The sequence below is a fragment of the Lontra canadensis genome, unplaced genomic scaffold (genome assembly GCF_010015895.1).
Source record: "Lontra canadensis isolate GAN:19392208 unplaced genomic scaffold, GSC_riverotter_1.0 scaffold87, whole genome shotgun sequence".
Classification (NCBI taxonomy): Eukaryota; Metazoa; Chordata; class Mammalia; order Carnivora; family Mustelidae; genus Lontra; species Lontra canadensis.
This window is the reverse complement of record NW_022631081.1, coordinates 3,611,790-3,639,760: the sequence shown is the minus strand read 5'-3', so window position 1 is coordinate 3,639,760 and position 27,971 is coordinate 3,611,790. Positions and strand designations below refer to the sequence as shown.

The 27,971-nt window shown below is 53.2% G+C and overlaps 3 protein-coding genes across 7 annotated transcripts in view; 1 reads left to right on the top strand and 2 right to left on the bottom strand.

Moving 5' to 3' along the window:
* The first annotated feature begins 60 nt into the window (after positions 1-60).
* Positions 61-2,993, top strand: RASL10A (RAS like family 10 member A). Its single transcript, XM_032883335.1, has 3 exons — positions 61-917; positions 1,958-2,082; positions 2,356-2,993. The coding sequence occupies exons 1-3, from the start codon at positions 699-701 to the stop codon at positions 2,621-2,623; spliced, it is 612 nt and encodes a 203-aa protein (XP_032739226.1). The 5' UTR covers positions 61-698; the 3' UTR covers positions 2,624-2,993.
* A 155-nt stretch (positions 2,994-3,148) lies between these two features.
* Positions 3,149-8,635, bottom strand: GAS2L1 (growth arrest specific 2 like 1). The gene is made up of 6 exons (XM_032883307.1): positions 8,497-8,635; positions 6,888-7,738; positions 5,480-5,587; positions 5,281-5,377; positions 5,013-5,184; positions 3,149-4,482 (listed from the first exon to the last, which is right to left on the bottom strand). Exons 2-6 carry the CDS (start codon positions 7,518-7,520, stop codon positions 3,447-3,449), a joined length of 2,046 nt encoding a protein of 681 aa, XP_032739198.1. The 5' UTR covers positions 7,521-7,738; positions 8,497-8,635; the 3' UTR covers positions 3,149-3,446.
* A 6,420-nt stretch (positions 8,636-15,055) lies between these two features.
* Positions 15,056-27,971, bottom strand: part of EWSR1 (EWS RNA binding protein 1) — a 29,088-nt gene continuing 16,172 nt past the window's right edge. For 2 of the 5 annotated variants that reach the window (XM_032883308.1, XM_032883310.1), the window contains 10 exons: positions 27,737-27,917; positions 24,928-24,965; positions 24,361-24,393; positions 23,922-24,040; positions 18,599-18,728; positions 17,159-17,281; positions 16,508-16,670; positions 15,961-16,058; positions 15,427-15,679; positions 15,056-15,270 (listed from right to left, as the gene is read on the bottom strand). In XM_032883308.1, coding sequence (XP_032739199.1) covers positions 15,231-15,270; positions 15,427-15,679; positions 15,961-16,058; positions 16,508-16,670; positions 17,159-17,281; positions 18,599-18,728; positions 23,922-24,040; positions 24,361-24,393; positions 24,928-24,965; positions 27,737-27,917 — 1,178 coding nt within the window. In that variant the 3' untranslated portion in view covers positions 15,056-15,230. Of the gene's footprint in view, positions 15,271-15,426; positions 15,680-15,960; positions 16,059-16,507; positions 16,671-17,158; positions 17,282-18,598; positions 18,729-23,921; positions 24,041-24,360; positions 24,394-24,927; positions 24,966-25,825; positions 26,102-27,736; positions 27,918-27,971 lie in introns of those variants that run through there. The other 3 variants (XM_032883309.1, XM_032883311.1, XM_032883312.1) reach the window with 2 other exon arrangements.

Genomic DNA, 27,971 nt, shown 5'->3' with positions numbered 1-27,971 from the left:
GCGTGGGCGGGAAGGGACTTCTATTTTGGAGCGGGTGAGAGGAGCGCGGGACACCGAGGGGGCTGGATCCCTCCCTCCGGCTTCCTGCGCCCCAGTCACCTTCCTGCGACCCTTCCCGGGAGGAGCATCCCGGGCGGGTAGTGAGGAGCTGGGGAGGGGCGGGCCGGCGGTTACCTCATCGCCGCCTCCGGGAAGCTCCGCTCGCCCGCTCGCTCCTCGCTCGCTCGCGCCCCTGGCTGGGGCGGCGACTCAGGGCGCCGGAGCGACCGAAGGACAACGGGACTGAGGCACCGAGAGGCAGCGCCGTCCCCGCGCCCGGACCCGCTGCGGGACGCGCTGCGGGACCCGCGCGGCCAGGAGGTCCGACCCCGGTGCTCACGCTGCCGGCGGCGCCTCCAGCTCGCGCTGCGGGGCGGAGGCGGTGTCTGCACCGCGCGCGGGGTCTGTTCTCTCCCGAGCTTCGGCACCCGCCGGAGCTGCTCGTTCGTCCTCCGTCGGCCTGCTCGGCTTGCTGCCCTCCGGCCACCCGCTCCGTCCTCTGGCCCGGCCTCTCCTGGCCCAGGGTGCCCCGGGGGCGGAGGGGTGGGGGGCGATGGGGAGCGCGGGGCCAGGGCGCACCGGGCAGGGCACGCGGGGCGCACGGCGCAGCGCTGGCCCATGAGGGTTTACAGCGCTGGGCGCGGCTGGGCGCGCGGGCCATGGGGGGCAGCCTGCGGGTGGCTGTGCTGGGTGCCCCGGGCGTGGGCAAGACGGCCATCATCCGCCAGTTCCTGTTCGGTGATTACCCGGAACGCCACCGGCCCACGGACGGGCCACGCCTCTACCGGCCCGCGGTGCTGCTCGATGGCGCGGTCTACGACCTGAGCATCCGCGACGGCGACGGCGCTCCTCCGGGTCAGAACCCCGGGGGTCCAGAGGTAGCGACTGGGGGACGGGCGGCGCGGGCGGGAGCGTGTGACAGCGTGTATGTGTGGCGGGTGCTTGGTGCACACGTGCGTGTCTGCCTGGACAGCTCTGGGGTGCCCAGCTGTGTTCATGGATTAAAGGATGAACGTGTCCTGGGAGGTTTGTGTGTGTGTCTCTCCCTGACGGCCTGCTGCTGTCCAAGATCAGGCCCCAGGCCCGGCGATTTTGAAAAGAGGGTTTTCCTCACTCGCCTAAAGTGCCTGTATTATTTGCCTGCCTCCGAGGGTGGTTCTGGATCAGTGCATGGCAGACTATGGTCGTGCCTCCCTGCGGGTGAGCATTTTATGCTTGGGAATTAAGCAGACTCTCAGTGGGGGGAGGATGGGGCCAGACGCAGGTGTACTTTCTAGGGCGGTTATTCTCTGCTCCCTTATTCCTGTGACTTGGAGCAAAGAGTTGAGCAATTTGTGCGAAGCCCAGGGCAGATTTTGAATTCTTGGAGCTGGATGCCTCCGAGGGGTAAAGAGGAAGGAGCACACAGAATTAAGCAGGGCTTCCTGGAGGGGTTTACGTTTGGGCTGACCCTGGAAGAATGAATTAAGTTTTGGTTAAAAGAAGTGTCAAAAGCCTGCCAGGTGGAAAGGACACCATGTGCTTAGCACCCCCAGGCCTGAATGTGTACAGCTGTCCATCATCAATGGTGTCACGGAGCCTGGGGCTTAGAGGCAGCTGTGGTAAACAGGGAGGGAGGGCCTAAGAGGCCAGCTCTGAGATGAGCTTTGAAAAGCTGGAAGGAGGAAGCTAGGGGGTGGGCAGAGAGGAGGCCGAGAGTGAAGGAGGACTGGTAAGCAGCTGACTGGCTTCAGGCGCGGGTTAGAAATTTTTATCCTGGCAACCGTGAGGACAGTAGGGCCTAGGGAGCTTGGAGAGAGATGGTGGGGACGGCCGAGGCCTGAGGATGAACTGTGGGTTTAGCATCAAGACCCTTCAGAAGGTCTGGCTGTTGGAGAGTGAGATAGGGTCTCTGGCAAACTCCGGCCTCCCGTCCCAGGAGTGGCCAGACTCCAAGGACTGGAGCTTGCAGGACACGGACGCCTTCGTGCTCGTCTATGATATCTGCAGCCCAGACAGTTTCGATTACGTGAAGGCGCTACGGCAACGCATCTCGGAGACCAGGTGGGGATGCCGCCACAGGTGTGTATGGGTGGAGGAGGGGTGCTTTTGCCAGACAGCATGGGCCTTTGCCCAAGGGGAATGGGTGGGTTCTTCCCCGGTCCTGGCTGGGTCTCGGGTCTGCCAGCCATGCGGTCTTTGGGCCACTCGGGTCTGGTATTTCCTTGGGCGGGGGGGCTGTCTCTGGCCACAGGAATATATATACCCACTGCGGAGGGAGGGGTCTCTGGCGTGGGGAATCCGGCACAGCAGCTCTCGTCCCCATCTGGCCCACAGGCCGGCGGGCGCACCCGAGGCTCCCATCCTCGTGGTAGGCAACAAGCGGGACCGGCAGCGGCTGCGCTTCGGGCCTCGGCGCGCGCTGGCCGCCCTGGTGCGCAGGGGCTGGCGCTGCGGCTACCTCGAGTGCTCCGCCAAGTACAATTGGCACGTGCTGCGTCTTTTCCGCGAGCTGCTGCGTTGCGCTTTGGTGCGTGCACGCCCTGCGCACCCGGCCCTGCGCCTGCAGGGGGCGCTGCATCCAGCGCGTTGCAGCCTCATGTGATTGAACTGGACGTCGACGCCGAAGGTGCGGGGGAGGGTGGTTTGATCGGAACAACCGGGTACCCGGATTGGACGAAATTGCCCAACTTCTCTCGGATTGGACAGGACAAAGTCTCCTCCCTGATTGGATGAGGAAACCTCCCACTCAGTCTCCGGGGCGACAGGACTTTCTTTGAACTGTATTGGACCCTGCCAGGCCCCCAAGCCACACTGGGCTCCAGCAGTCTTTTCTGGGACCTCATTGGGTTACAGTCCCATTGGGTAGAAGGGACTTGGCTGTGGATCTGATTGGAAGCGCTCAGGTTGCTCCTGCGGCTCCACTGGACAGACTCTAAAATCACACCTCTCAGGAGGTAATAAAGGGTAAAACGACGGAAGCGCAGCTTGCATTTCTTGGGTGGGCTGCATGGTCTTAAGCTTAGAGGTCATTGCTCCCTGGCACCTAATACCAGAACCCCAACATGTAAGAAGGGTCCCCCAAAAGGTGTGATGGCCCCAAGGCCGACCCCAAGAAGCAGACACAAGCGGCTGGAACAATACTTTACTGTCAGGCTCTGCAGGGCCACAGGACCACAGGACGGGTCCTCACTGACCTCCTCTAAGGCAATCAATAATATTAGTAATTAAATAGCAACGCTCATCCCCCAACCGGAATGTACAACAGAGGTCCCATTGTGCCATGTGGTCCCAAGGGGTCTGGTCCCATGAGGTCTGGTACCCGAGAGGCAGGGGTGGAGGGGGGGCTCCCTGATGCAGAGGGGTTAAGGCCACGAAGGAATAGGATGAGAAGGAGTGGGGGCCTGGGGGGCAGCTGGGCTGGTTCATCACATCCAGGAATCCGGCTCTGCCCTTGGGCTCACAGAGTGCAGGGCATGCCAGGCCCCAGGCTCTGTAGATCCAGACGGGCGGCGAGGGCCCCGAGGCGTGGGGATGCGTGAAGGTTTTCGGTCTGGCTGTGTGTCCATCCGGCCCCGTGCCCAGGTCCTCGGGAGCTCCAGGCCAGCCAAGGGGCTCCCAGGTGCATCTGGTGGACCCCCCACACCGGGGCAGGGGCTGCCTTCATCGGAAGAGCTGGACAGGACTGGGCCTCGGGGCCCGGGCAGCCCATTGGCCATCCGGCCAGAGTCCCCGGGTTGGCCACACTTGCCACCCAGGACACTGAGGGATGAAGAGGAGGAGCTGGAGGAACAGTAGGCCGAGTCAGGAGCTGGAGGGTCTGGGGCCCGAGCTGGGTCAGAGGCTGGTCCGGCGGGGGTCCCGCCAGCAGCCGCCTCAAGGGCTCGGGCATTGGCCAGGAACTCCTCTTCCAAGCGCCGGAACAGTTGCTGCTCCTGCTTCGGGTCCAGCTGTAGGGGGGTGCGGAAGACACTGGCCGGTGTGGCGCCCAACTCTGGACTGGGGCTGGAGACCCGGAGAGGCCGGGGCGCTGCAGGGCTGCGAGCCCGGGGAGTCTGGGGGCTGCTTCTGCCTGAGCCCCCACTGACCCTGGCCCGGGGCACCCACGAGTGCTGCCCATCTCGGTCCCTGCGCACCAGCAGCATGGTCTGCTCCTCCCGGCTCTGGCTCCGGGCCCGCCGGGCAGGGCTGGCGGCTGACAGCGGGGCTCCCCGGCCTCCTGGGGCCCCACGGGGCCGCCCCCGATCCAGTCGGTCTCTGGACTGGCTGCGCGGGGCAGGAGGCCGTCTCGGGGAGGCTGGGGTGCCCGTGGTCAGCCGCCGGCTGGGTCGCTCCTTCCGGGAGCCAGTGCCTGAGTCTTCACTGCGGACACCAAGGGGGCCACTCTGGGCTGAGGACGCTGAGGAGTCACTGTCCCCGGAGTAGCGGCGGGAGCGGGGATGGGGGGGCAGCTGGTCCCGGGCCCTGGGGCAGCGGAACAAGAGATAGCGAGAGATGGGGCATACAGAGACAGGACTGGCATGCAGAAACGGCCCAGAGAGGAAAGGACAAGCAGCCAAGTGGTTGGGGGCGGGGAAGACACCTGTGGTGGTGGTGGTGGGTGGGGGTGGGGCTGTCAAGGGCTTCGGTCCTCTTGGGGACTTCCAGAGAGAAGTGAGGGACTCCAAGCAGCTTCCGGCAGCCGGGGCCACCCCCCACCCCAAGGCAGCGGAAGAAGCCAGGTTCCGAGTTCCCCCGCCCCAGGCCTCCCGCTTCCTGGGCTGGCCAGAGGGAAGCTGGTAGGACTGGCCGCCGCCCAGCCCCCAGGGCCTGCCCCAGCTGTGTTGTTCAGTTGCTTGGGTTGCCATGGAGATAGGAAGCCAGGCCTGCCCCCACCCACGGGAACTTTTCCCAGGGTGTGAGTCACCCTGGAGCACAGGCTCGTTTGTCATCCAGGCCAGGGCGGACACCCCCAAGCCCCGGACCCCTCACCCTCAGGTCCTCCTGCCTCTCACCTGAGGATGGTCTCCGTTCCCTCCTTTGAGGCCCGTAGGCTAATGGGCGTCACTTCTGGCCGGGAGCTCCGGCGCTCACCCCCAGGCGCTGGGCTGCCAGCCCGTGGGCTGGGGGTGGGCGACACCCTCTGTGGGGAGAAGGTGCGAGCCCTGGGCTGGGGCGGGCGGTGGGCTGCGGGGGTGAGACAACAGGTGGCCTGTGAAGGGCAGTGCCACAGACAGAGCCCGGCCTGCCCATCCCCCCTATGGCCCCGCCACAGGCACTGACCCGAAGACGAGCAGCGGCAAGGGTCATGCTTGTCCAGATAGTGTTCCAGAGTGTCCCAGCCGCCACCCACGCGCACCATCACGTGGCTCCTCAGCACCTGTGGGAGCCCAGCGTGGACAGGTCATGGCCTGTCAGTGGGGGTGGGGGGCATGACAGCCCACCTTAGGCTGCTGCCTGCAGGGCCGCCCCGGGCTCTTACCCGCACGAAGATGAGGAGACTGGAGTCTCCCACGCGGTACTTGCCCTCCGAGACTTTGATCATGGGAAACTGGTCTGGACAGGTGCAGTAGCCCAAGATCTCCCTCACCTGAGGCCAGAGAGGAGAAGCGGGAGGTCAGGGATTCAGTCCCTCCTCCTGGGGCCTGATGTCAGCAGCTCCAGGGTCAGGAGGAAGCAGGTCCTTCCGGAGAAAGGGGGCATGGATGGTGTGGCTCCAGACTTGGGTGCAGGCTCTACACTTGACCTTTCACCAGCTGCCCTTCCCCTTTGGCTGTTGGAGGTCAGGGAGCTGACCAGGAAAGGATGGTGGCCCTGTGGTCAGGCCAGGGCTTGGGACTCCAGTGAGGCACCTCCCTCCAGCCCCTGATCCTGGGGCTGTCCTGGGAGCCGTCCTCACTCCCCCTCCACCTACTTCACAGAGAGAGGCTGAGGCCCCACAGGGAGACTGGGTCCATTGGAGGAGGAGGGCCATGGGACATGAGTGCAGGGAACCCACGCCACATCAGTGCCACAGACATGTAAGACACAGACACACACCCCAACATGCACACCTAGGCCACATGCCCAGCAAGCACACATTTGCACCCCCCGCCCCAGCCCAGGTCAGGAGCTGCCAGGCTGGCTATGTGGGCGGCCCACCTCCCAGCCGACAATGGAGCTAGAGGAAATGAGCAGGAGGAGCCTCTGGTGACCCTGGCCCAAGACAGGATTGGGGTTGGCAGCCTCTGCCCAAGGCCATCAGGCTAACCCCCTCAGGGGTAAGGCACAGCTTAGTCCTAACCTTCTGATAAGAAGGACACTCACTCTTGGCCAGGCTGCGGGGGCGTTAGGGATACCTACGTCCCAAGACGAGCAGGAGGGAGCTGGGGGTACAGTCTGGCAGCTCCCATGTTCCTAACAGCAGCTCTGGGCCTGGCTTCCCCACCAGTGATGTGCGCAGGGCCATGGGGGGGTTGGCAGGGGGGCTGTAGAGCCCTGGGAAGCTTCCCTAGGCCCTCAGTGAACCTACTGTGTGCCGGGCACCTCGCTCAGAGCCAAGCATCACAGGCACCCACTCAACCTCGAGCTCTGTGATGTGGTTCCAAGTGTCTAGTCCTGAAGTACATACAGAAGAGGTCAAATCACACAGCGCCCGGATGAGGGGTATACAGCCCTTCTCTGGTGGGTGGGGAGCCCTTGAAGTGGGGAGATCACACAGTGGAGCTCAGATTTCATCCACCACCCAGCAGGGCCATGCGAGCTCACCAAGCACTTCTCCCTCCCAGCGGCCGTGCCCGCTCCTTGGGGCCAGGTATATAGTTGATGCTCAACCTGTGCACTACCCCATGGGGCAGGCTGTCCCATCCTGGGCACGCAGTGGGGATGTGCGCCCTCACAGGCGGACTCACCAGCTCGTCGAGGTTGCGCAGGTCGCTGGGTGTCATGCGGGGCCCGCGGGTGGGAGCCCCTGCTGTGGTGGCCATTTCGGGGGCGTCCTCCTCGGCTGTGCGGGCGTGGGGGGCCGGGGGGGCAGCACGGAGCTCCTGCTCAATCTCCTGTTCAAATTGCACAAGGCGAGGGGCGAGCAGGCCAAGGCGTGCCCCACGCCGCGCCACCTCCAGCAGGCACAGCACCACGCTCTTCTCATTCTTTCGAAGCACCAGGTCCTCCGTCTCAAACATGAGCACTTCGGGCACACCCAGCTCTGTTCGGCACCAGCCGATGAACGTGGCCACATTGTCACGGGCCATGAAAGAGCCGGGCACCACACTGTGTGCCTGGAAGGCCACCCCGCGGGCTGGGCGGGCAACAGCCAAAGTGCGGGCAGCATCGGTGACAGCATTGGCATGTTGGCACAGGGTGGTGCCCGTGGCCAGCCCCGTCAGGAAGCCATCGCCACCACTGGGCAGACCCAGTCCATACAAGGCGTTGAGCCACTCGGCCAGGTCCTCCTTCATGGCCTCCACGTAGGCCTCACTCGAGCGGAACGGCCGCACGCTCTTGGCTGCTGAGCCCGCGATGCCCGCCACCGGGTCCGCCATGCCCGGGGCCAGCCAAGTCACGGTGGGTGGGCAGGGACACAGGGCTGCTGTGAGGACCCAGGAAGCCCTCGGTACAGACTAAGCCGCTGACCACCTGTAACTTGCCTGTCATCTCAGGCCAGATGCTTGGTTTTGTGAGCTGGCTGTGAGAAACTTTACTGTACCTCGGTTTCCTTGTCTGTGAAATGGGTACAGTAATAGCACCCTCCTTGCAGGACCTAATGAGATAATTTGTATGAATGACTTAGTATCGAAAATGTTTGCTATTTCCCTCTGGGAGGTGGGTAACAGGATACTTGACTGAATCCTCCCTCCCTCACAGGTCCCCACGCATCCTTATTGCCCCACAAGGTAGGTGAAAAGCAGAGCCCTAAAGATGCAGCCCACAGGCGTGCGCCCACAATGGACAGGCAGGACATGTCCAGGAATTCAGGTCCCAACCGCAGGAATGATTAGCTCCATCACTGAGGGCTGGTACCCGGCCCCCCACCTCTGGGAAGGTCCCAGGTACTCCCACAGCTCTCCCTCCCTAAGGATTCTCATTATAACAACGACGTAACAGCAGTAACAGTAACCGCAATGCCCCTGCCCAGGGCTGAGTGTCAGTGATTTTATCTCTATTTTACAGATGAGGAAACTGAGGTGCAGAGAGGGTAAGGGCTCGCTCAAGGTCGCAGAGCAGTGGGTGGCAAAGCCAGGCCAACCTGAGCGGCGCTTATGCTCCCAAGCGCCACGGGCAGCCCGGGGGCTGGAGCCAGGCCCCGCCTCCTCCTCCGAGCCTCCCTAGCGCCGCAGGCCGGGTCCGTGCCGGCCGGGACTCGGAGGAGCCTCGGATAGACCCGCTGGCCTTCGGGCTGCGGCCCAGAGAGGGTGCGGGGCCGCCCAAGGTCACACAGCCCCGGGCAACGGAGGCCGCAGCTGCCAGGTCCCCGTGAGTGCGCGCCAGGCAGGGGGTACTGGGGGTCCCCGCGCTCACCTGGCTCATCCTGCGGCCTCGGGGAGCATCGCCCCGGCGGGGCCGAGCGGGGCCAGGCCGCCGCAGGGAGGCGCCGCCCGAGCCACAGCGATCCGGTCCCGCGGCTGAGGCCTCGGCACCCGCCCGCCCGCCGTCTCCGCCCCGCCTCCCTGGAATTCGGATCCGGCCCGAGGGGGCGGGCGGGGCCGCGCGCTCTTAAAGGGGCAGCACTGTTCCCGGGCTGGCAGGGCGGACGGAGGGAGGAGCTGGAGTCTCCTGACTGGGGTGGAGGAGGGACCAGGGCCCCCAGACGACCCCACCAGCCCGGACGTCCTGTCCCAGCTCAGCCTAGTCCTTACAGTACCTTTCAAAACTGCTTGGTCTCCTGTGGGGAGGTTCGGGCGATTTTAACTGCACTCCTTCCCCGGATAGCTGCCTCCTCGGGAGGTCTGCACGGCCTGTTCCCAAGACGAACTCAGGAAGCGATAGGGACCAGGGGTGCAAAGTCACCTCCGCCTGGAGTGAACCATCCTAGTTCAGATAAATGAAGCCAGTGTGACTCGGGTGTGAGCTTCCTACCAGCAGGGCGGGCCTCGTGGAGGGGGAAGATGGCCTGTTCTGCCCACCCGTCGTGCCACTCCTTACTGAATACTCATTTGTAACCTTGAGGTTGGGGGAACCCGTTTCTCTGATAAGGACACAGGCTCAGAGGAGTAGGCAGGGGGCTGAGGCCTGGGGATCTCACACCTTGGCCCCTGCCCTTTGGAGAGAGGCCCATCCCTAACCACCTGTGGCTGCCGGGGTCAGGCATAGAATTAAGAGGAAAGGAGGCTATGAAGTGGCCTGGGTCGGTTTGGCTCCGGAGGGTTAATCGCTGCTGGTTTCTTTTCAAAGTGCTGAGGAGGGCCCTGGCTGGGACCTGCGGGAAATCCTGCCCCCTGCTGCTGGCTGGGCGGGGAGGCCAGGCCTGGCTGGGCTGCAGCCCTGCTGGCCAGGCGGGGCCAGCCTGGGGGGAGGCACCACCACCCATAGCCAAGTCTCAGAGCTTTCATAAAGCTCCTACTGTGCACCAGGCTTGCTCTGTGCCCTTGACCTAAACCAGTCAAGTCACCTCTATGAGACACTTTCTTTTGCCCAAACTGGAGCTCAAGAGAGAAGCTGGTGGAGTCTGGGGTTTGAACATGGCTATTATGGGAGTATCCTCATTCAAGTGTCAGGGGCATTTGTTGAGTACCTACTGTGTGCTAGACCTTGTGGTGCCAGGCTGCACGTACATCATCCCACCGAGTCCTCATGACTCAGTGGGCAAACAGCCCAGTGTCCTAGATATCCAAGGGGTACAGGTTCTGATCTACCCTCTCCTTCAGCACCCCTACCCACAAAGAGTGAGGAAGGGGGGGTAACTAGTAACAATAATGGCTGACACTTAAGTGGCACCTACTGTGTGCTGGGTCTCTTCTGGCACTGGGAACTAAGAGCAAAAGGTGGGAGGCAGACAGAGCCAGCTCTCAGGGTTCACAGTGTGGTAGTAAGGCAGCCCTTGGACTGAAACAGGGATGAGAGAAGCACTAGGGAAGAGAGAGCAATGGAACCAGCTGAGGGCCTGGGAGTGTGGGGTGGGATGAGGCTGCAGTTTTAAATCAGTGTTCAGGAAAGGAGCTAAGGGAAGGAACCGTGTAGATGGCTAGAAGCAGAGTATTTCATACAGAGGGGACAGCCAGTGTAAAGGCCCTGAGGTGGGCAGGTGGTTGGTGTGTTCAAGAAAGAATAAGGAGGCCTGTGAGGCTGGGATGGAGGATGGGATGAGAACAGAGATATTGGGAGCAGAGCAAGGAGGGCTTTGTGGGCCATGCCTCTTTGGAGGGACATGGGAGTCATGGAGGGATTTATTGCAGGGCAGGGGTGTGACCTGACTTAGGTCTTAACAGGTTCCCTGTGGTTGCTGTGCAGGGATGGTGGAGAGTGGTGGATTCTGGCTGTATCTGAGGGGAGAGCTGATGGGATATGCTGGTGAATTGGACAGAGTCAAGAATGGCTCCCAGATCTGGGACTGCTGATACTTGAGGAGAGAGGGCTGCTGGAGATGGGGGCAAGGGAACTCAGGTTTCGGGGGAAAGAGCAAGGTGTGGAAACTAGGTAATTTAGTCCTCAAAATAATCTTTTTTTTTTTTTTCCCCTCAAAAAAATCTTATGAGGTGTGATGATTTTATGTGTTCTCATTTTACCATGTGGGGACACTGAGGCCTAGAGAGGGCAAGGGATGTAGTGTGGTCAGTAGCTGTGCAGGAATTTGATTCCTGCTTATGTCTACCTTGCTGAACAACAGGGCTCTAGACATAAGAGAGGTCAGTTTGAACCCAGGCCCTGCTCTTGGTTTTTGGGTGAGATGGTTAAGCTCTCTGAGCCTCAGTTGTACTATGTGTAAAATGGGACAACGGTAGTAGTCACATCATAGTGTTGTGAAAATGGTATCATTAGTTAGCATTCAGGACAAATGTCTACTATTCCTCTGAGGAAGTGGGGATAAGGGGGTGGGGGCTTGCCGCTCCCTATCTCCCATCCCCCCAGCTGTGACCTGCCATCACAGATGCCCACTCTAGAGCACAGACTCCAACATTCTGATTATAGGACAGGTGGCAGGTGTAGGGCTGACTGGCATAGCCAGACTCCTGGCCCAGGCCGTGGAGGGCCTCAGCTTTGACCCCTTCTGTTGTGTGGTGACCTGTCCTTTTCCTTGCAGGACCAAGGAAAGTCACAAAAACTGCTGGAGGGACAGGAGGTTTGGGCTACAGTTGTTTTGAACCCATTCCCACAGACCCCTGGGGCCACCCTGGTATACAGAAGGCGTGCCTCTAATGCGCTCATGGTCTTGCCCATGGCCAGTGGACACGTGGCCAGATTTCTTGCCACTGCTGCTGGGTGCCAGGGAACTGTGTGCTTGGCCTTGGTTGCAATGGAGGTCAGATGACGGCCACGAAGTCTTCAGGTAAAGCCCTCCCTGGTGAGATTCAGCCCTGGGACCGGGCAGCTCAGGTGCTGGTTGGGTCCCCCTCCAAGCTCTCCAGGTTAGATTGAGCTCGTGAGCTGAGCCCTGGTTGAGGGAGTGACCCACGGGAGGCTTTAGGCTCGCTCCTATGTTCCCATGTGGGTCCAACCATGACAGCTGCTTGCTCCTGCTCCAGCTGTGGGACCCTAAGTTTCCCTGAGCTCCCTTCTGTGCCCTCCAGGAGAGAAATCAGGGCCGGAAAGCCCAAGAGGGCCCACTTTCCAACCTGCCTGACACATTGCTCATTGCTTGCCCTGTGGCTGGCAGCTCCGTCTGCGTGGGACGGGAAGGGTCAGCTCCAGATCCAGCCACTCGCCCTGAGGTCCTAGTGTCTGGGTGCTTGGCTCCCAGTTGCGTCGGCCACTCGCCTCAGTCACTGTCCTGTCCTTGGCCCCACAGCTGCCACAACCTTGGAGCCCCACGCTCCTTCCCACAGGGCAGGTGAGCCACTTGTTGCGGTCTGTGTATGTGCAGGGCATAGACCCATCTCCCCACTGACTCCTCAACCTTTTGCCCGGGACTGTGGAGTGTAGCCTCGCGGGGCCATGAGGCTGGGATGGAAATGTTTATTCTGAGTGTGCTCGACCAAGAGCTCCTGGAGAGTTCGGAGCAGGGTGTGGAACGTAAGCAGGACTTCTCTGACTTCTCCCTGCTCCCTGTCCTGCTCCTGGTGGCCGCACCCCTGCTTTTCCTCCTCCTCCAGTTCCAGGGGCACTAACCAACTTTGTGCAACCCTTTGAGACAGGGTTTGGAACTCAGGCTACCTGAGGTCCTCCGAGGCCAGTGCGGCCCAGACATTTCTTTTGGCTGAGAGAAATCAGTCCTTCTCACATAAACGCCTCTCGCAGGACTATTTAGTGCTGGTGACAAGCCCCTCTTGAGGCAGGGCCGCGAGTCACTCTGGGGCAGCCTCAAGGTCCAGGCAGGGGGCAGGTAATGCTGGCCACGTGTGATGGTTGTGCCGCGGCTCCCACAGAGGGCTGCCTTGTCATCCCTTAGCATGGGCTGCGGGCCGGGTGGTGGCTGATCCCTACCCAGAGCTGCCAGAGCCCCCAGCTTCTCAGACACGGGACGCCTGCATGCCAGGAGCACAGGCCTGGCTGCCTCAGCCTCCACTGGCCAGTTCCACCGCCTCATCCGGGAGACAGTGGTGGACTCCTACCTCAAAGACTTCTCGGGAACTCAGTGCGGTGAGGTGGTGCTTGGCACCACACGAGCACCCAGGGATGTTGTGGTTGGATTTGGGCCTCAGGGTGTGCACCTGGGCTCCGACACTCCGATGCCTGCCAAGGCTGAGGCGGGAGCCTCCTGGGCCCCTTGGAGCAGCAGCACTGGCCTGTGTGGCCAGAGTCCAGCCACCAAGGCTAAGCGGGGCAGCTGAGGTCACAGGGGCCTCGTGGGTCATGGCGAGTGTGCTGGAAGGCCTTGGTGAGTTCTAAGAATTGCTGTGACTTAAAGTGTCAAGAAGTCATTTGGGCTCTGTGAGGGAGGGGCTGGAGGGGCCAAGGGAAGCGGGCAGCCCCGCGTGGGGCGGCAGACGAGAGCTGGGAGGTGCTGGTGACTTAACACTGTACGGGTTTTTTTGTTGTTTTTTCTGTACAGGGTTTTGATGAGAGCCTGCTGGGTTGGGTCAGGGGCTGGGGCAACACGAGAGAACAAGGCGGCCAGGACGATGGTGAGGCTCCAGGCGTCCCCCATTTGCTGAGCTGGGCTGGAGGAAGCGCCAGCTCTAGCCCTTCTGCAAGCCCGTCAGACCCTCGAAAGGAGCTGGTGTCCAGGAGGTCAGCCAGGCACTGAGGGTCAGAGGAGGCCTTCCTACCTTTCGAGGTCAGGGAGGGGGCGCAGTAGCCACCAGAGGGCCCAGGAGAGACCACTGATTTGGCAACACGGTCACTGGGGACTTTGAGAACTATCAGTAGAAGCAAAAGAAGACTGAAAAATGGCTTGGTATCTAGAGGAGCTGATGAAGGGTTTCCCAAAGGTGGCAGAGCAATGCCTGTTCTTGAGAAATGACTTGTCAACGTAAAAGACGAAGCCACAGAGAGGTCACTTTCGCTGAGGAGGGCTGGGAGAGTGCCCAGGACCTGTCCCAGTCTGCCTCAGGAATAGGGGGCGAGTAGCGAGCAAACCCTACGGACAGCAGGGCGGCTGTGAGCAGGGAGAGGTACACGGGCTCCTCGGAGCCTTCCCAAGCCCTTGCTCTCATGGACCAGGGGATGGAGAGGAAATCATTATTCCAAATTCTTCTTGTGCCATCCCCTGGCAAAGGTGACCATTTCTCCTTGAATCTTCAGACATTAGCTGGTTTCACTTTTTATCATTCTTTAAGCTTTAAAAAGCCAGAATAAGATACAATTTCATACATGTGGACTTTTGAAATACAGACTAGTATCAAGTTATGCTGAGGGCTGCGGCTGCGACTTTAGGAGGCAGCGGTTCCACGGGACTCACCCCACAGCTTGAGCCTCTCCACTTCCGAGCCAGGAGTCCTAGCTGCCAACATCTGATTTCCCTGTCCCCGGCTGCCATTCAGGACTGTGTGCAGCCCTGCCCTAGCTGGTCTTTGCTGATGGGGTACGTTAAGGCCTGCATTTCTTTGCTGAGCATCTGGTCATCAACTGATTTATTTGCAGACTGGGTTACATACAGTTGCTTACCTGGAAAACCTCTTTTCCCAGGAAGGCACGTTGGGGCCTCAAACTCTGGATGCTGGGAATCACCTTTAAATCTACTGGCCTGGACCTAAGGAGTCTTCACACAAGTCTAGGAAAAGGCAAGACTGATCAAAAAGGCCCACGTTTTAGGGTCTGAGGCTCATCTTCTCCGTGATTTCAGAAACACGCTCCTGGAGAAAAGCCCTGGCTTCCGACCTCACACAAGGCAGCCGGGGATGGCTGAACAGTGGCCTCTATTCAACCGTGTTCCCAAATGCTGACCCTGGAACCTCAAGAAAATGTCACATCACGGAGTGGGAAGTGCAAACAGTTCCCATTAACGGTCACTGAAGCAGACTTCGTTCTGAAGCGTGTGGAGCCTGACTCAGAACACCCACGACAGCACAACAGCGGTCTGGGAGCCACAGTTACCCATGGTGGGGGGCATTACACGGAGCTCCTGCCGGCAAATGAGCTGCACCTGGGCTGGATGTCCCCGTGGTGAGCTAGGGTTCAGGGTGAGGGTGACACCGCATCCCCGTTTCCTTGCTAGCAGCGCCACGCCTGACACGGTGCCATCCTGACCATTTTGGGTTTCCTTCCATTTTGGGACAGTGGAAGGACCAGTTACGTGACGGCTCGGGGCCCACTCCACGACTTGCAGCAACTGCGCAACAGAGGCTGAGAAGGATGACTGTTTATAAACATTTGGAATTTTATTTAAAAAAAAAAAAAAAACATCACAACCATGAACATTGTTACAGTTAGAGGCCCTCTTGGTTCTCCACAATGATACTGAGCATGCTCACAAGGGGTTCCCATTATTTAGTCTTAGTTAACAACCATCTTTAAAAGAAGGAAAAAAAAAAACTCGGCACACTACCATTTAACTTGTTTTAATGTTTCTTCACAAATGGTGAAAAATACTAAAGTACAGACAAGGAATAATCATAATGTTGTGGCCAACATTATAAATATGGAATTATAAATTTAAAACATTTTCTGGTTTAAAAAATAAATCTGGTAGTCAATGCAGCTCTGCGGGGTCTCTGCGTCTAGTAGGGCCGGTCTCTGCGTTCCTGACGGTGCTCGCCTCTGTTAAGTCCAAAAGGGGTGAGGGGTGAAAAGGGGGAAAGGAGAGGGCGCTTCCCGCCACCTCCCACCGGAGCCCAGCCTGTTCCAGGTCGGCCGCGTAGGGCCTGCCGCCTCCACGCGCCCTGGAGCCCGAAACTGGTTCACAGCAGCACGTACTTATCCATTTTTCCAGGTCCTCCGCGCCCGCCTCTTCTTCCTCCCATCTGTTCCATCAAAGGTCCAGGGGGTCCGCCAGGGCCACCCCGTCTTCCTCCACCAAAGCCGCCCCGGTCCATGCCCCGGCCACCACGGAAGCCCCCTCTGTCTCCACCACGGCCACCTCTGAACATCCCACCGGGACCACCGCGGTCCATGAGGCCGCCTCTTCCGCCCCGCATTCCACCAGGGCCACCTCTGCCACGGTCACCGCCTGGAGGAGGAGGACAGATCAGTAGCAGGACAGGGAGGACGGGGGCTGCTATGGATGTGCCTCAGAGGCTGCTCAGATCTGCCACCTTCTCCCAGAGCAGAGACCAGACGCTTTACTCCGTCTGAGGGTCTGGGGCACTTCAGAAGGGACGATGGAGCCTCAGGGGCTCCAGCGCCAAGACTACACTTCTGGAGACCCCAACCTAGCTGTGAGCCCATCACGGTAACACATGAGGTTTGGAACCAAGATGCTGAGGGGATGCTCCCAAAACCTGTACTTACCAGGAGGTGGAAAGGGTGGTGGAAGGAAGCCTTCAGGCTTCGGGGCCTTACACTGGTTGCATTCTGTTCTCCAGGCAAAGTTCTGGTTTCCACAACCCCTGCATAAAATTGTATCACAACAGAAATCACTAACGAACGAAAGCCGTGAAGCAGAGCAAACGTGAGCAGGCATACACCGTATCCACCAGCACGAACACTGGAGCCTGGTCAAACACCACTGAGAGCATCTGCTGACAGAAAAGGCTTTAGAGCCACAGCCTCAGACAGCAACAAACCCCAAAGACCGGTGTATGATCCAGAAAATGTCTGCACAACCATGTACACAGGGACCTCAGGAGTCCAGCAGAACCGTGACTTCCTTCAGAAGGCTCTGAAGATGGACTGATTAGGCCACCCACCCACCCCACGACCGAGCAATCAGGTGAGAGTCGTCCCTATACAACTCGAGACAGAGAATCCAACCGTCTTCCTCTCCAGAATGGGAATGGGTGGGACACAGAGTGACTTCACGAGCACAGGGTATCAATTTGTCAAGAGAAGTACATACGGATTGGGGCACTGCCAGTCTCCAGCTCGGTGTTGGACATTTCCTCCTCCGGATGGGTTCCCTCGGGAACCCCGGGGCCCTCTTGGGGGAAAGCCACCTCTGTCTCCTCCACGGCCTCCCATGCGACCCATGGGGCCCCCAGGACCTCCTGGGCCCCCTGGACCTGCAATAAGAAAGAGCCAGTCACTTCTGCATAGCACCAGATTTGCTACAGGGGACATCTTTTAAGGGAATTCACATAGATCACAGCTGTCACTGTCCCTTCATTTGCCTCCGACTTTTCTGCAGGCCCAAGGACCCAGCTTCGAGCCTTCTGTGCACATCACTTTAGCTAGCTCCCACAACCTGTGAGGGACAGGCATTCTCATGCAGAGAGACCCAAGCAGAATAAATAAATGGCACCTGATGACAGCAAGGCAGAGCGGTTCCCAGGCATTCCAGCCCCCCTTAAGCAAGAAATCCCTGTTCTTCTCTTCCTTTCATTCCTGCACTTTTAACTGTCAACCTTTAGCGGTTCAGTATTGATTCTACATTGACTTTTTAGTATTTCTAAGGGGCTTGTCTACACTCTGGAAATCAAGTTTCTCGAAGACAAGTGTAAAAAAACCAGAGCAACAGAGCAGCGGCCGGGGGAGGGTGTGTGGTAAACACCTGCACGGAGGGGCGGCGGCATCCCTCTGCCCTCACGAGGCGGCATGCCACCCCGCAGGCTGTTCATTGGAGGCTTCTTCCGAGCAAGAGACACCTTAAGTTTGCTCCCTTGAAAATCTTTCCCTGGAACCAGAGAACAGAACACCAATTACTCCCAACCTGTAACTCTTCCCCTGAGGGACTGGGTAAGGCTGGGCCACTCCTCGTTCCCCAGCTCCACCACACCGTCACCCTCAACACCCCCCAATCCCATATAGCATGTGCCCCGCCCACAACCTTCTCGATCTTTGCTAAGGCCACAAAACATTTTCAAGATACGTCAAAACTCCTGTACCCTAGGGGCACCTGGGTGGCTCAGTTGGTTGAGCATCTGGCTTCGGCTCGGGTCATGATCCTGGCGTCCACGATCGAGTCCCACATTGGGCTCCCTGCTCAGCAGGGAGTCTGCTTCTCCCTCTGACCTTTACCCCTCTCATGCTCTCTCCCTTTCTCTCTCTCTCCAATAAAAAACAAACAAACAAACAAAAAAAACCCAACCAACAAAAACAAAACAAAACTCCTGTACCTTAGGGGGGAAAGTAAGCCAGGGGAAGGCCGAGTGCACCGGCACCCTTGCCCCACAAAGGATGAGAAGTAGGGAAAAGAGTATAAAGCGGCCAAGAGATAAGAGCCAGGACCTGTCCAATGACTTTTTCTTTTTTTTTTTTTTTAAAGCCTTTATTTTTGTTTTTTAATTTTATTTATTTGACAGAGAGAGAGAGAGAGAGCGCGCGATCACAAGTAGGCAGAGTGTGGGTGGGTGGAAGCAGGCTCTCTGAGCAGAGAGCCCGATGTGGGGCCCGATCCCAGGACCCTGAGATCACGACCTGAGCCAAAGGCAGAGGCTCAATCCACTAAGCCACCCAGGCGCCTGTCCAATGACATTTTCAAGCTGGTTTTGTCTGCATAGAATTTCCGGAATCAATGCCAAGGCCAAATACGGATATATTTAAACTCAAATGTATACTGGATTTTTTTGGGGTGATTTGTACCTTCTGATACTTGTCCTTAGAGAAGCATTTACAATTTTCAAGGTGGATCTGTAATCATGACTCAAAACAAGGGATCTCCTAACCCACAGCCAGCAACAAGGCTCTCCCACTGCAGAAGGGAGCCAGGCATACTGCTGCCCAACAGCCAGCCAGTGCTTCCCCAGTACAGAGAGAGGGTCTTCCTGATCCTCTGGCTCTCAGGTTCCTCCTTTCTGCTATGTGTATCTGCCCATCTCCAAAACCACTTCTGAGAATGCTATTCTAACAGAATGACAAACACCAGCCAGCAAGACCCTTGTTTCACATGCAGGTTGACAAGGGCAGCATTTGCGCCCCAGGCTGTGAAGTTAAGAACTTAAGTGAGTTAAGAACGCCAGTGAGCGCCCCCGGTTGACTCTAGGGCTCCTACCATCAAACCACTCCACAGCGGCCTTGGCAGTTGGTGGGTCTTCATAGGACACTGTAGCATCACCTTTGGGCTTTCCTGTTTCCTTGTCCAAGTAGATATGGATCATGGGTTGTCCGGTTCTCTTGTTCATCTAGGCATAAAATAGCAGAGTTAGGCTGTGACCAGAAACACACTGCTTTTGGGAGAAATTCAGAGAAGTTCCTTGAATTGTCAAAAGTGTCGAAAGCAGTAATTTTCCAGATACACATTCAGTAGGATGTTAGTTTATCTCCAAGTAGTGGAATTATTTCCTAAATTGCCACAACAAATATACATGTAAGTGATTTTTTTCCTCTTAGGTGTAGGTGTCATGAAAACCAAAACAGACCTAAAGTTCCAAAGTGCGTAAGTGAACAGTGTGCTTCCCACTGCTTCCCTAGTTGTCATCTCCTGGTGTCCTTGTACCTGACCCAACATTTTCTGTGCCCTCACTAACAGGCACCCAGTGACAACAGCCACCTCTTTAGAGGCAGTCAGGCTTTGATGTCAGCACACAATCCATGTCTCGCATAAAGTAAAAATCACCCTTAAATCACTAAGTACTGATACAGGGTTGTGAGAGTGCTAGAAGCATTCTTAAGTCTAACACAGCCAATTTTTCCTCCAGAGGTAGAACACACTACTCATTAGCTTTGCAGCCAAACAACAGATGTAACTTGCTTGAATTCAGGAGCAAAATAGTATAGAAGAATATGGTTTCATCTGTTTTCTGCATTACAAGTGCCTATGATCAAAGCCTAATCTATACATGTTTGTTTATATAACACCTAGTGACACCTAAGAGTATTGATATATAGGCAATTTTTTTTTTTTAAAGAAAGCTAATGTTTATAAGACACATATTAACACCTACATTTTTATAAAGGACATATAGAGACTGAAAAAAAAAAAGGCAAAATAGCAGTATGAATGATGGGGCTATGTATTTTTAAAATCTCCTTTATGGTGGGGCTGGCTGGGTGGCTCAGTGAGTTAAGCCTCTGCCTTCAGCTCAGGTCCTGATCTCAGGGTTCTGGGATCGAGTCCCACATTGGGCTCTCTGCTAGGCAGGGAGCCTGCTTCCTCCTCTCTCTCTCCCTCTACTTGTCATCTCTCTCTCTGTCAAATAAATAAAATCTTAAAAAAAAAAAAAAAAATCTCCTTTATGGGGCGCCTGGGTGGCTCAGTGGGTTAAAGCCTCTGTCTTTGGCTCGGGTCAGGATCCCAAGCTCCTGGGATCGAGCCCCACATCAGGCTCTCTGCTCATCAGGAAGCCTGCTTCCTCCTTTCTCTCTCTCTGCCTGACTCCCTGCCTACTTGTGATCTCTGTCAAATAAAAAAATAAAATCTTAAAAAAAAACCAAACAAAAAACAACTCCTTTTATTTTACAAAACTGACAGTATAGGCTCTTGCTCTACCAAAACCAAATCTCTTTCTATATAGTTATAACCACCACAAAATCTCATTTGAAAAAGACCATAGTTAACAACTGAAAAAAATCTAAAAAATAAAACTAATACAGACGGGGGCATCTGGATGGCTCAGGCAGTTATGTGTCTGCCTTTAACTCGGGTCATGATCCCAGGGTCCTGGTATCGAGGCCCATGTAGCATTCCATGCTCAGCCTGCTTCTTTCTCTCCATTTGCCTCTCCCCCCAGCTCCTGCTCTCCCCCAACTCATAAAGATAAAATCTTTTTCTAAGACTCAGAGAGAGAGAGAGAAAGGGGAGGGCGGTCAGAGGGAGAAGCAGACTCCCTGCTGATCAGGGAGCCCGATGCAGGACTCAATCCCGGGACTCCAGGATCATGACCTGAGCCCAAGGCAGTTGCTTAACCAACTTAGCCACCCAGGCACCCCAGATAAAATCTTAAAAAAACAAACAAAAACAGGGACGCCTGGGTGGCTCAGTTGGTTGGACGACTGCTTTCGGCTCAGGTCAGGATCTCGGAGTCCCGGGATCGAGTCCCGCATCGGGCTCCCAGCTGCACGGGGAGTCTGCTTCTCCCTCTGACCTTCTCCTCGCTCATGCTCTCTCTCACTGCCTCTCTTTCAAATAAATAAATAAAATCTTAAAAAAAAAAAAAAAAAAAAAACCAAACAAAAAAAAACAAACAAAAACACCCAAAAACAAAACTAATAAAGACTTGCAAAAACTTTAAGGAGATGGTCTTTACTAAAAACCTAAGTAAATGGGCATATGATATTCATGGAAAAACTACTCAGTATTATAAAAATATCAATTCTTCTCAAACTACCTTATAAATTTAATACTCAGTTGGGGTTTTTAAAGAACTTTGTAAATGGAATTCTAAAATGCATATAGAAGAGCCAGGAGTAAATAGCAAAGCATTCCTGAGGGAAAAGGACAAAACAGAAGAATCTGCTTTACTATAGGTATCAAGACTTAGCATAAAAATAGCTGCTCTATTAGTGCCGGACCATACAAATTAAAGTACAAAAGACCATCAGAAATAGATCCAGGCCTCCCTCCCAAATAAATAAATAAAATCTTAGAAAAAGGGTGGGGAGTTGTGCCTGGATTGCTCAGTCAGTTGAGTATCTGCCTTCAGCCCAGGCCATGATTCCAGAGTCCTGAGATCAAGCCCTGCATTGGCCTCCCTGTTCAGCAGGGAGCCTGCTTCTTTCTCTCCCTCTGCTGCTCCCCCTGCTTGTTCTGTCAGATAAAGAAATAAAATCTTAAAGAAAAGAAAAAAGGTAATAGATCCAGGTACGGGTGGAACTTTATGTGACAGATATATACCGTCAAGGAAAGGATGGATCTTTCAATAAATCTTGGAACAGAAGGTCTTACAAACAGAAAGACACAAACCAGTAAGGAAAAGGCTAATAAGTTCAATGATATTAACAGCTTCTTCTATTCTTCAAAAGAATACATTTGCAGTATTAGCCAAGGACCAGCCTTCAGGAACTATAAGGAACTCTATGTAGGAGCGGCTCAGATGGTTGAGCATCTGACTCTTGATTTTGGCTCAGGTCATGATCTCAGGGTTCTAAGATCAAAGCCAGCACTGGGCCCTGTGCTGAGTGTGCAGCCTGCTTGGGATTCTCTCCTTCTTCCTCTGCCCCTACCCCGTGCTCTCTCTCAAAAAGAAAATTAGACTAAATTTAAAAAAAGTTCTTTATAAAATAAAATCTTAAAAAAGAAGTTTTTAAAAAGATTTTATTATTTGACAGAGAGACACAGCGAGAGAGGGAACACAAGCAAAAGGGAAGTGGGAGAGGGGGGAACAGGCTTCCTGCTGAGCAGGGAGCCCGATGTGGGGCTTGATCCTGGGACCCTGGGATTATGACCTAAGCTGAAGGCAGACACTTAACTGACTGAGCCACCCACGTGCCCCTAAAATAAATACTTTAACGAACTATTATGTAAAACAACAAATGACAACTCAATGAAGACCAATATAAGACTAACAGGCATTTCACAAAAGGCAGCATGCAACTAGAACATTATTAGTAGGGTGAGGGGCATTAAGGAGGACACGTGATGTGTTGAGCACTGGGTGTTATACGCAACTTATAAATTACTGAATGCTACATCCAGAACTAATGATGTTGGCTAACTGAATCTAAATTAAAAAGTTAAAGCAACAACAACAAAAAATACCAAACATCATCAGGAACTAGGGAAAAAGGAAATTAAAACGACATTTCCTAGGCACGTGGGTGGCTCAGTTAAGCTCAGGTCACGATCTCAGGGTCCAGGGATGGAGTGTTGCATGGGGCTACATGCTCAGCAGGAGTATGCTTGTCCCTCTCCCTTTGCTCCTCCCTCTGGTTGTGCTCATGTTCTTCGTCAAATAAATGAAATCTTACGAACAAAAACCCCCACCACATTTCCATTTTCTTCCAGCAGACTGGCATTAAGATAGAATTTCAGGTGATTCCCAGTAGCAGTGAAGATGTGGTGAATGCGGTCTCAGGAATGCCAGTGGCAGATATCTACTAAGTTGCTCAGCCATACCATCAGTTTATGAAATCAAACATGCACACAGCTTTAGAAGCAGCAATTCTATACTGGGTACAGTCGATCCTCATTATTTGTGGATTCAGTATTTGCAAATCTGCCTAACTCATTAAAATTTGTAACTTCAAAATCAATGCTTGTATACTCATGGACATGTATAGAGCGCCAAACATTTAAGTTGTCTGACGCACCTGGTCCAGTGGAGTTCAAATGACATACACTCCCCCCACCCCCCCTCAGTCCAGCTCCCTCTAGAGATGACGGGGGGATAGAGACTGGGGACAGGGCAGTGGTGCAAGAAGTTCTGGCCCTGGGGGTGGATGAATGTGTATGTCAACTCATGCAAATCACCGGATAGTTCAGAACCTCATTTTCTCTTTCTAAGAGAAAACATATATACAGAGAGAGTTGTTTTTAAAATTTAGGGTTATAATGTGAGATATGTGTATGTATCTGCACACACTTGCATCCATTAATTCAGTCTTTGTAGTGACTTGACAGAACTACTACAAATAACAAGAACCAACTGTACAGTGGGGCCTGGGTGGCTCAGTTGGTTAAGTGTCTGCCTTCGGCTCAGGACATGATCCTAGGGCTTAGGACTGAGCCCCACATCGGGCTCCCTGCTCTGCAGGAAGCCTGCTTCCCCCTCTTCCACTCCCCCTACTTGTGTTCCCTCTATTGCTGTAAAAAGAAGAAGAAGAAAAGAACCAACTATACACACACTAGAGACACTACTGCCCTGTGCCCCAGGAGATGCTATACAAGAGTGTTCACTGCAGCACAGGCTACACACCACAAACTTAGAATAACCCAAATGTCTATTACAGAATATATGAGTTACTTATGACGTACTTATAAACAAAATACAGAATTCCCAAACTTTTTGAGTTTTTTTTTTTAAGATTTTTTAATTTATTTATTTGACAGAGAGAGATCACAAGTAGGCAGAGAGGCAGGCAGAGAGAGAGGAAGGGAAGCAGGCTTCCTGCTGAGCACAGAGCCCGATACGGGGCTCGATCCCAGGACCCTGAGATCATGACCTGAGCCGAAGGCAGCGGCTCAACCCACTGAGCCACTCAGGCGCCCCGTTAAGTATGCCCACGCATGTTTAGCATTTTTCTACAAAAAAAGAAAGATTTTCTTTTTGTTGTTTTTTTTTTCCTTTGGTATTTTAAGTAACAAACCACAATACACCCAGAAAGAAAAGTCAGGCAACTTCAGAAGCAGTCAGATATTCAGCAATTTTCAACATCATCTCTTTAAAACTCCTGCTGATTTGGGAGATCTTCCTGCTCACAGTTACACTTTTACTTACCTTAACAACTCCACACTGCTTAAAAAAGTCAGCCAGATCATCTAAAGTCACATTGTCATTTAAGCCTTGCACATAAATTGCACTGTTGTCAGAGTCTTCATCTGGATCTACAGGTGGGCCTTACAGAGAAAAAAGACAGAAGGGATTATTGTCCTGTATCTATAATAGAGACTGATTAACCCACTAGTCTCTACTGCTCACTGGTAATTACCACAGAGCTAAGAGAACTACCAGCTACACTAACAAGAATGCCTTGGAACTTGTGGTCTCCTTTGTCGAAGGCTATTGTGAGTAGCTGCTCATGATAAAAGGAGCCCTAAACTGCCTCTGACAGCAAGAATATCACACCGACCTCCCAGGCTGCTGAGCTCTAGCAGGAACTTACTTCTGTGCCATTCATTTATAAAGCATGATACAAAATTCAGGAATTCAAAATTACCTAGATCAAGATCTGGTCCTTCATCCATGGGTCCTGCCAACCAGGAAAGATCATATAAAGTATTATTAGTGCACGTCTTGCAAGCTATAAACCTTACACACACACACAGCTAGCTACTACACCACCGTTTGATGGGGCTTCATTAAACTCAAAATGACCCGCACTGCTAAAATGGAGCAGTGCCCCTTTAACATTTGTGAAATATTTGCTAGGGTTTTGCTTTTTTTTTTTCTGGTTTGCTTTTAAACCATTAACCAAATACACTCTCAAAGCTTATGTGCCGAATTAGTGTTAAATTAAGTCAAAAATTTTCCTCCAAACGTACCAAATTTAAAAAACGTATTCTCCCCCACATTACAGAAGCAGTTGCTCAATACTTCAAGTTACCCTTTGTTTTGTAACCATAGGTTAACCTTATTACCCCTAAGACAATGCCGGCAGTACCCATTAGTCTCTTTGTATAGATCATTTTTAAACCGCTTATGAAACTAATAAAAAATTATAGTTTTCTAAAAACTGACTGTATTTTTTTTTAAACACTATCCATGGTAATACTCAAAAACTTACCACCAGGCTTATTGAAGCCACCTCGCTCTCCAGCGCTGCTGGGGGGATAAACGAAGAAATGAAGGCCTTTCCCTTTAAAAGCCAGTACCGCTCTGAGCCTTGGGGGGGCTCGTGGGGAAGAAGGGCACTGGCTAAACACATCTCCAAACAATGCATCTCTCTCATCTCGTCACTATGCCTTTCTTCAGGGCAGCTTGCTCAAATTTCCTTTATATACAACCTTGCTTGTCTGATTGTACACACCAGTGTGGTTGGTTCCTTTCATTTCGGGGGCTGGTATTAATAGTGCAATACTTGGCAAATAGGGGCGAAAAGAATCAATCCCAAACACCCACCCCATGAGCTGAAAAACAGGGAGAGTTTGGTTCCAGAGAGGAGTAGCAAGCGGGGGCAACTGCTTTCCATGTTCATAAAGGTGCACCCTCAACCTCTCTTAGGGGAGAGCCAAGTGAGGCTTCCTAACAAGTCACAGAGTGTAATAAAGCAGAAGACAACCACATTAAACACCTACAACACACATCAGAGGACGCATCCAGCCAATCTTCAGCATAAAGCCATACAATTCAGGGAACTAATGGATTTAACAATAGCTGTGAAAGGAGAATTTACAACAAATATCAAGGCTCAATAGACTGGGGGTGCAACTTTATAGACACTTCAGTTGAGGACAGTGATGACAGCAGTATAAAATGACTGCCTTACATACTGTAAATTGGGGAAGGGAACATGATGGGTCTTTCTTACTTTTCCTTTAAGATTTAAATAAAGGCAGCTCCTCAGTGGGAGGCCCTGAGCTTTTTCTAACCAGTATTGCACCTTTAATACCTGAATATACAATTTCAAGCTGTTGCATGCAGCTTTGTTTCCTTTTTAAAAGTACACACCATAAAATGTTCTCTCTCTTTAAACACAAAAGTTTACACTTTAATGTTACACAATTCTAGAGTATTATACCTCCTCTGGTTCATTACCAAATAACAAGTATGCAGTTACCAAAGTTACAGAAGGATTCCATTTATACAATGAATACATTTTGTTAAAAATATTCTATGTATATTTTTCCTCTCCATATGGACACCGTGTCTAGTCCCACTTTTCATTATGCTGCCGGCTGAGTACTGAGTACGGGTACTTTTTAAGTATTGAAGTGTATACAAGGCTCTCACTTTGTAACCTGTAGCATATAAATGCGACAAAGCATGTTAAAAAGTTTCCACGTTTAACAGCCAATGAAAATATCAAAATACTGAGGCAATGAAAAAGGGCATGTTAACAACATTGAGTGCCTTACCTGCAGAAGACACTGAAAACCATCACCACACCAGAGTAAAAAAAAAAGAGGGGAGGGGAGAATGCCCCGTCCTGTCCCCAAGGGATCCAACCGACTGCTTCACAGTCAGTTGAAAAACCTGTGGGGAAAACCACGACTTTTTTCTATGGCTCCAGGAGAGACTTCTCGTCCAGAAAGAGGGGATCCCTCTACTAGCAAAATTAGTAGAATTATCACTTCTGGAGTATTAAAATGAATGAACTCGAAATTGGTTTTGCAATTGGAAAATACTAAGAATTCTAGGTGATTGGAGGAGACGTGATGATAGTAATTTCAAGTGTCTATGTCTATTTCAAAACATCCATAAAGAAGTGAAACCTTTATAATGGAATGACATTCTCCAAATCAATCTGATTTTACTTAATACCAAATTATTCATCAATTTTTGTATGTTGTCAAGTAACTGTTTCTTCCAATAAAGATTTCACCAGACTTTTAAGTTATGCAGAATTTGCAGACCGTATTTTCAATCAGTTATCTTTCAACAGGATACAGATATGAGCACACAAAAATTATAGATTAATTTTTTATCTAATTTTAAAGTCCACATCTATAAAAAGAAACCCTACCCAATTTTTTCTTGAACGAATGGTGGCACCAAATCCAATTTATACTTAATATGTTAACATTCTGCATAACTTTTTTTTTTTTACTAATTTATATAGGGACAGAACACACACAGAACTAAACCTTCTGGATTATGTTAACCACCAACAGTATACCTCACCTTCATTAAAGTACAGACACCAGAAAGGGAAGAAGGGGTAGGACAAGGGAGGGGAGGGGCAGGCACAGATAGCAGGGTTATGTTATTGATCTAAACAAAGTTTTCTAAACCAGATTGTGCCATCAATCAAAATGGTCAAACCGATTTAGACTTTCCAAAATCTCCAATGGGGAGTGATCCTGTAACTATATACATTACTCTGCAAAAAGCTATTAGACTTTTCTGTGTACCAGGTGCACTTCAGGCCATAGTTCAGGGGTTACGGGACCAAGATCTTCATCATTACTTTCAACAATTCCAAGTACAAACAGAAGTTGGGGAAAAACACTGTGGAAAACAGCTCCATTCCTTTACTGCAGTATATATAAACCAGGTATTTCAAGACAACCATTCAGAGGTAATTAGTTAAAAACCTAGGGGTGTTAGAAGGGTTGTGTGTGTTCCATCCCAAATCTATTACCCACAGAGGCTTTTGACCTCTGGAAACCATGAAGGGAACTGAAAGCTCTTGTTTCAAAACCATTCTTTGTTCTCCCCAACCCAACGAAGTAGACTGGCAGGGAAAAAAGCGAACTGCCACTTAATCTATGCCACAAAGAAGACATTTCCATGTTTTAGAAGATGGCCTGGGCTCAACTGATTGTCCATGGAAATGCAGAAATAAATTTCTTAGGTCTTTCAGTCCCTTCTTTCCATTGAAAATCCTATGGATGAAACAAAATTAGGTAAAAGGAGAAAAGGTTTGCTCTTACCCCATTCCACCGCGTCCTCCTCCCCGCCCACCTCTGCTCATGCCTCCACGATCAAATCCCCCTCTTCCCCTGCCCCGGTTATCAGGGCCACTCATGCTCCGGTTTTCTCCTGGTCCGGAAAATCCTCCAGACTCCTGCCCATAAACACCCATGCTACTGGGGTGGTCCTGTCGGAATGAACCTGAGGAAAGAGTCACATCTGTAAGCCATGGACCAGCATTTGAACCACTGCCTG

Bases quoted from the DNA above. Each gene is read 5' to 3' on its own strand.
- GAS2L1 (XM_032883307.1), bottom strand. From the start codon at position 7,520: ATGGCGGACCCGGTGGCGGGCATCGCGGGCTCAGCAGCCAAGAGCGTG. The intron at 5,185-5,280 runs GTCAGTGCCTGT...TCACCCCCGCAG, and splicing joins TTGCCGCTGCTCGTCTTCGG to CCCACCGCCCGCCCCAGCCC. The intron at 4,483-5,012 runs GTGAGAGGCAGG...CCGCTGCCCCAG, and splicing joins GGAACGGAGACCATCCTCAG to GGCCCGGGACCAGCTGCCCC.
- RASL10A (XM_032883335.1), top strand. From the start codon at position 699: ATGGGGGGCAGCCTGCGGGTGGCTGTGCTGGGTGCCCCGGGCGTGGGC. The intron at 918-1,957 runs GTAGCGACTGGG...CTCCCGTCCCAG, and splicing joins AGAACCCCGGGGGTCCAGAG to GAGTGGCCAGACTCCAAGGA. The intron at 2,083-2,355 runs GTGGGGATGCCG...TCTGGCCCACAG, and splicing joins CAACGCATCTCGGAGACCAG to GCCGGCGGGCGCACCCGAGG.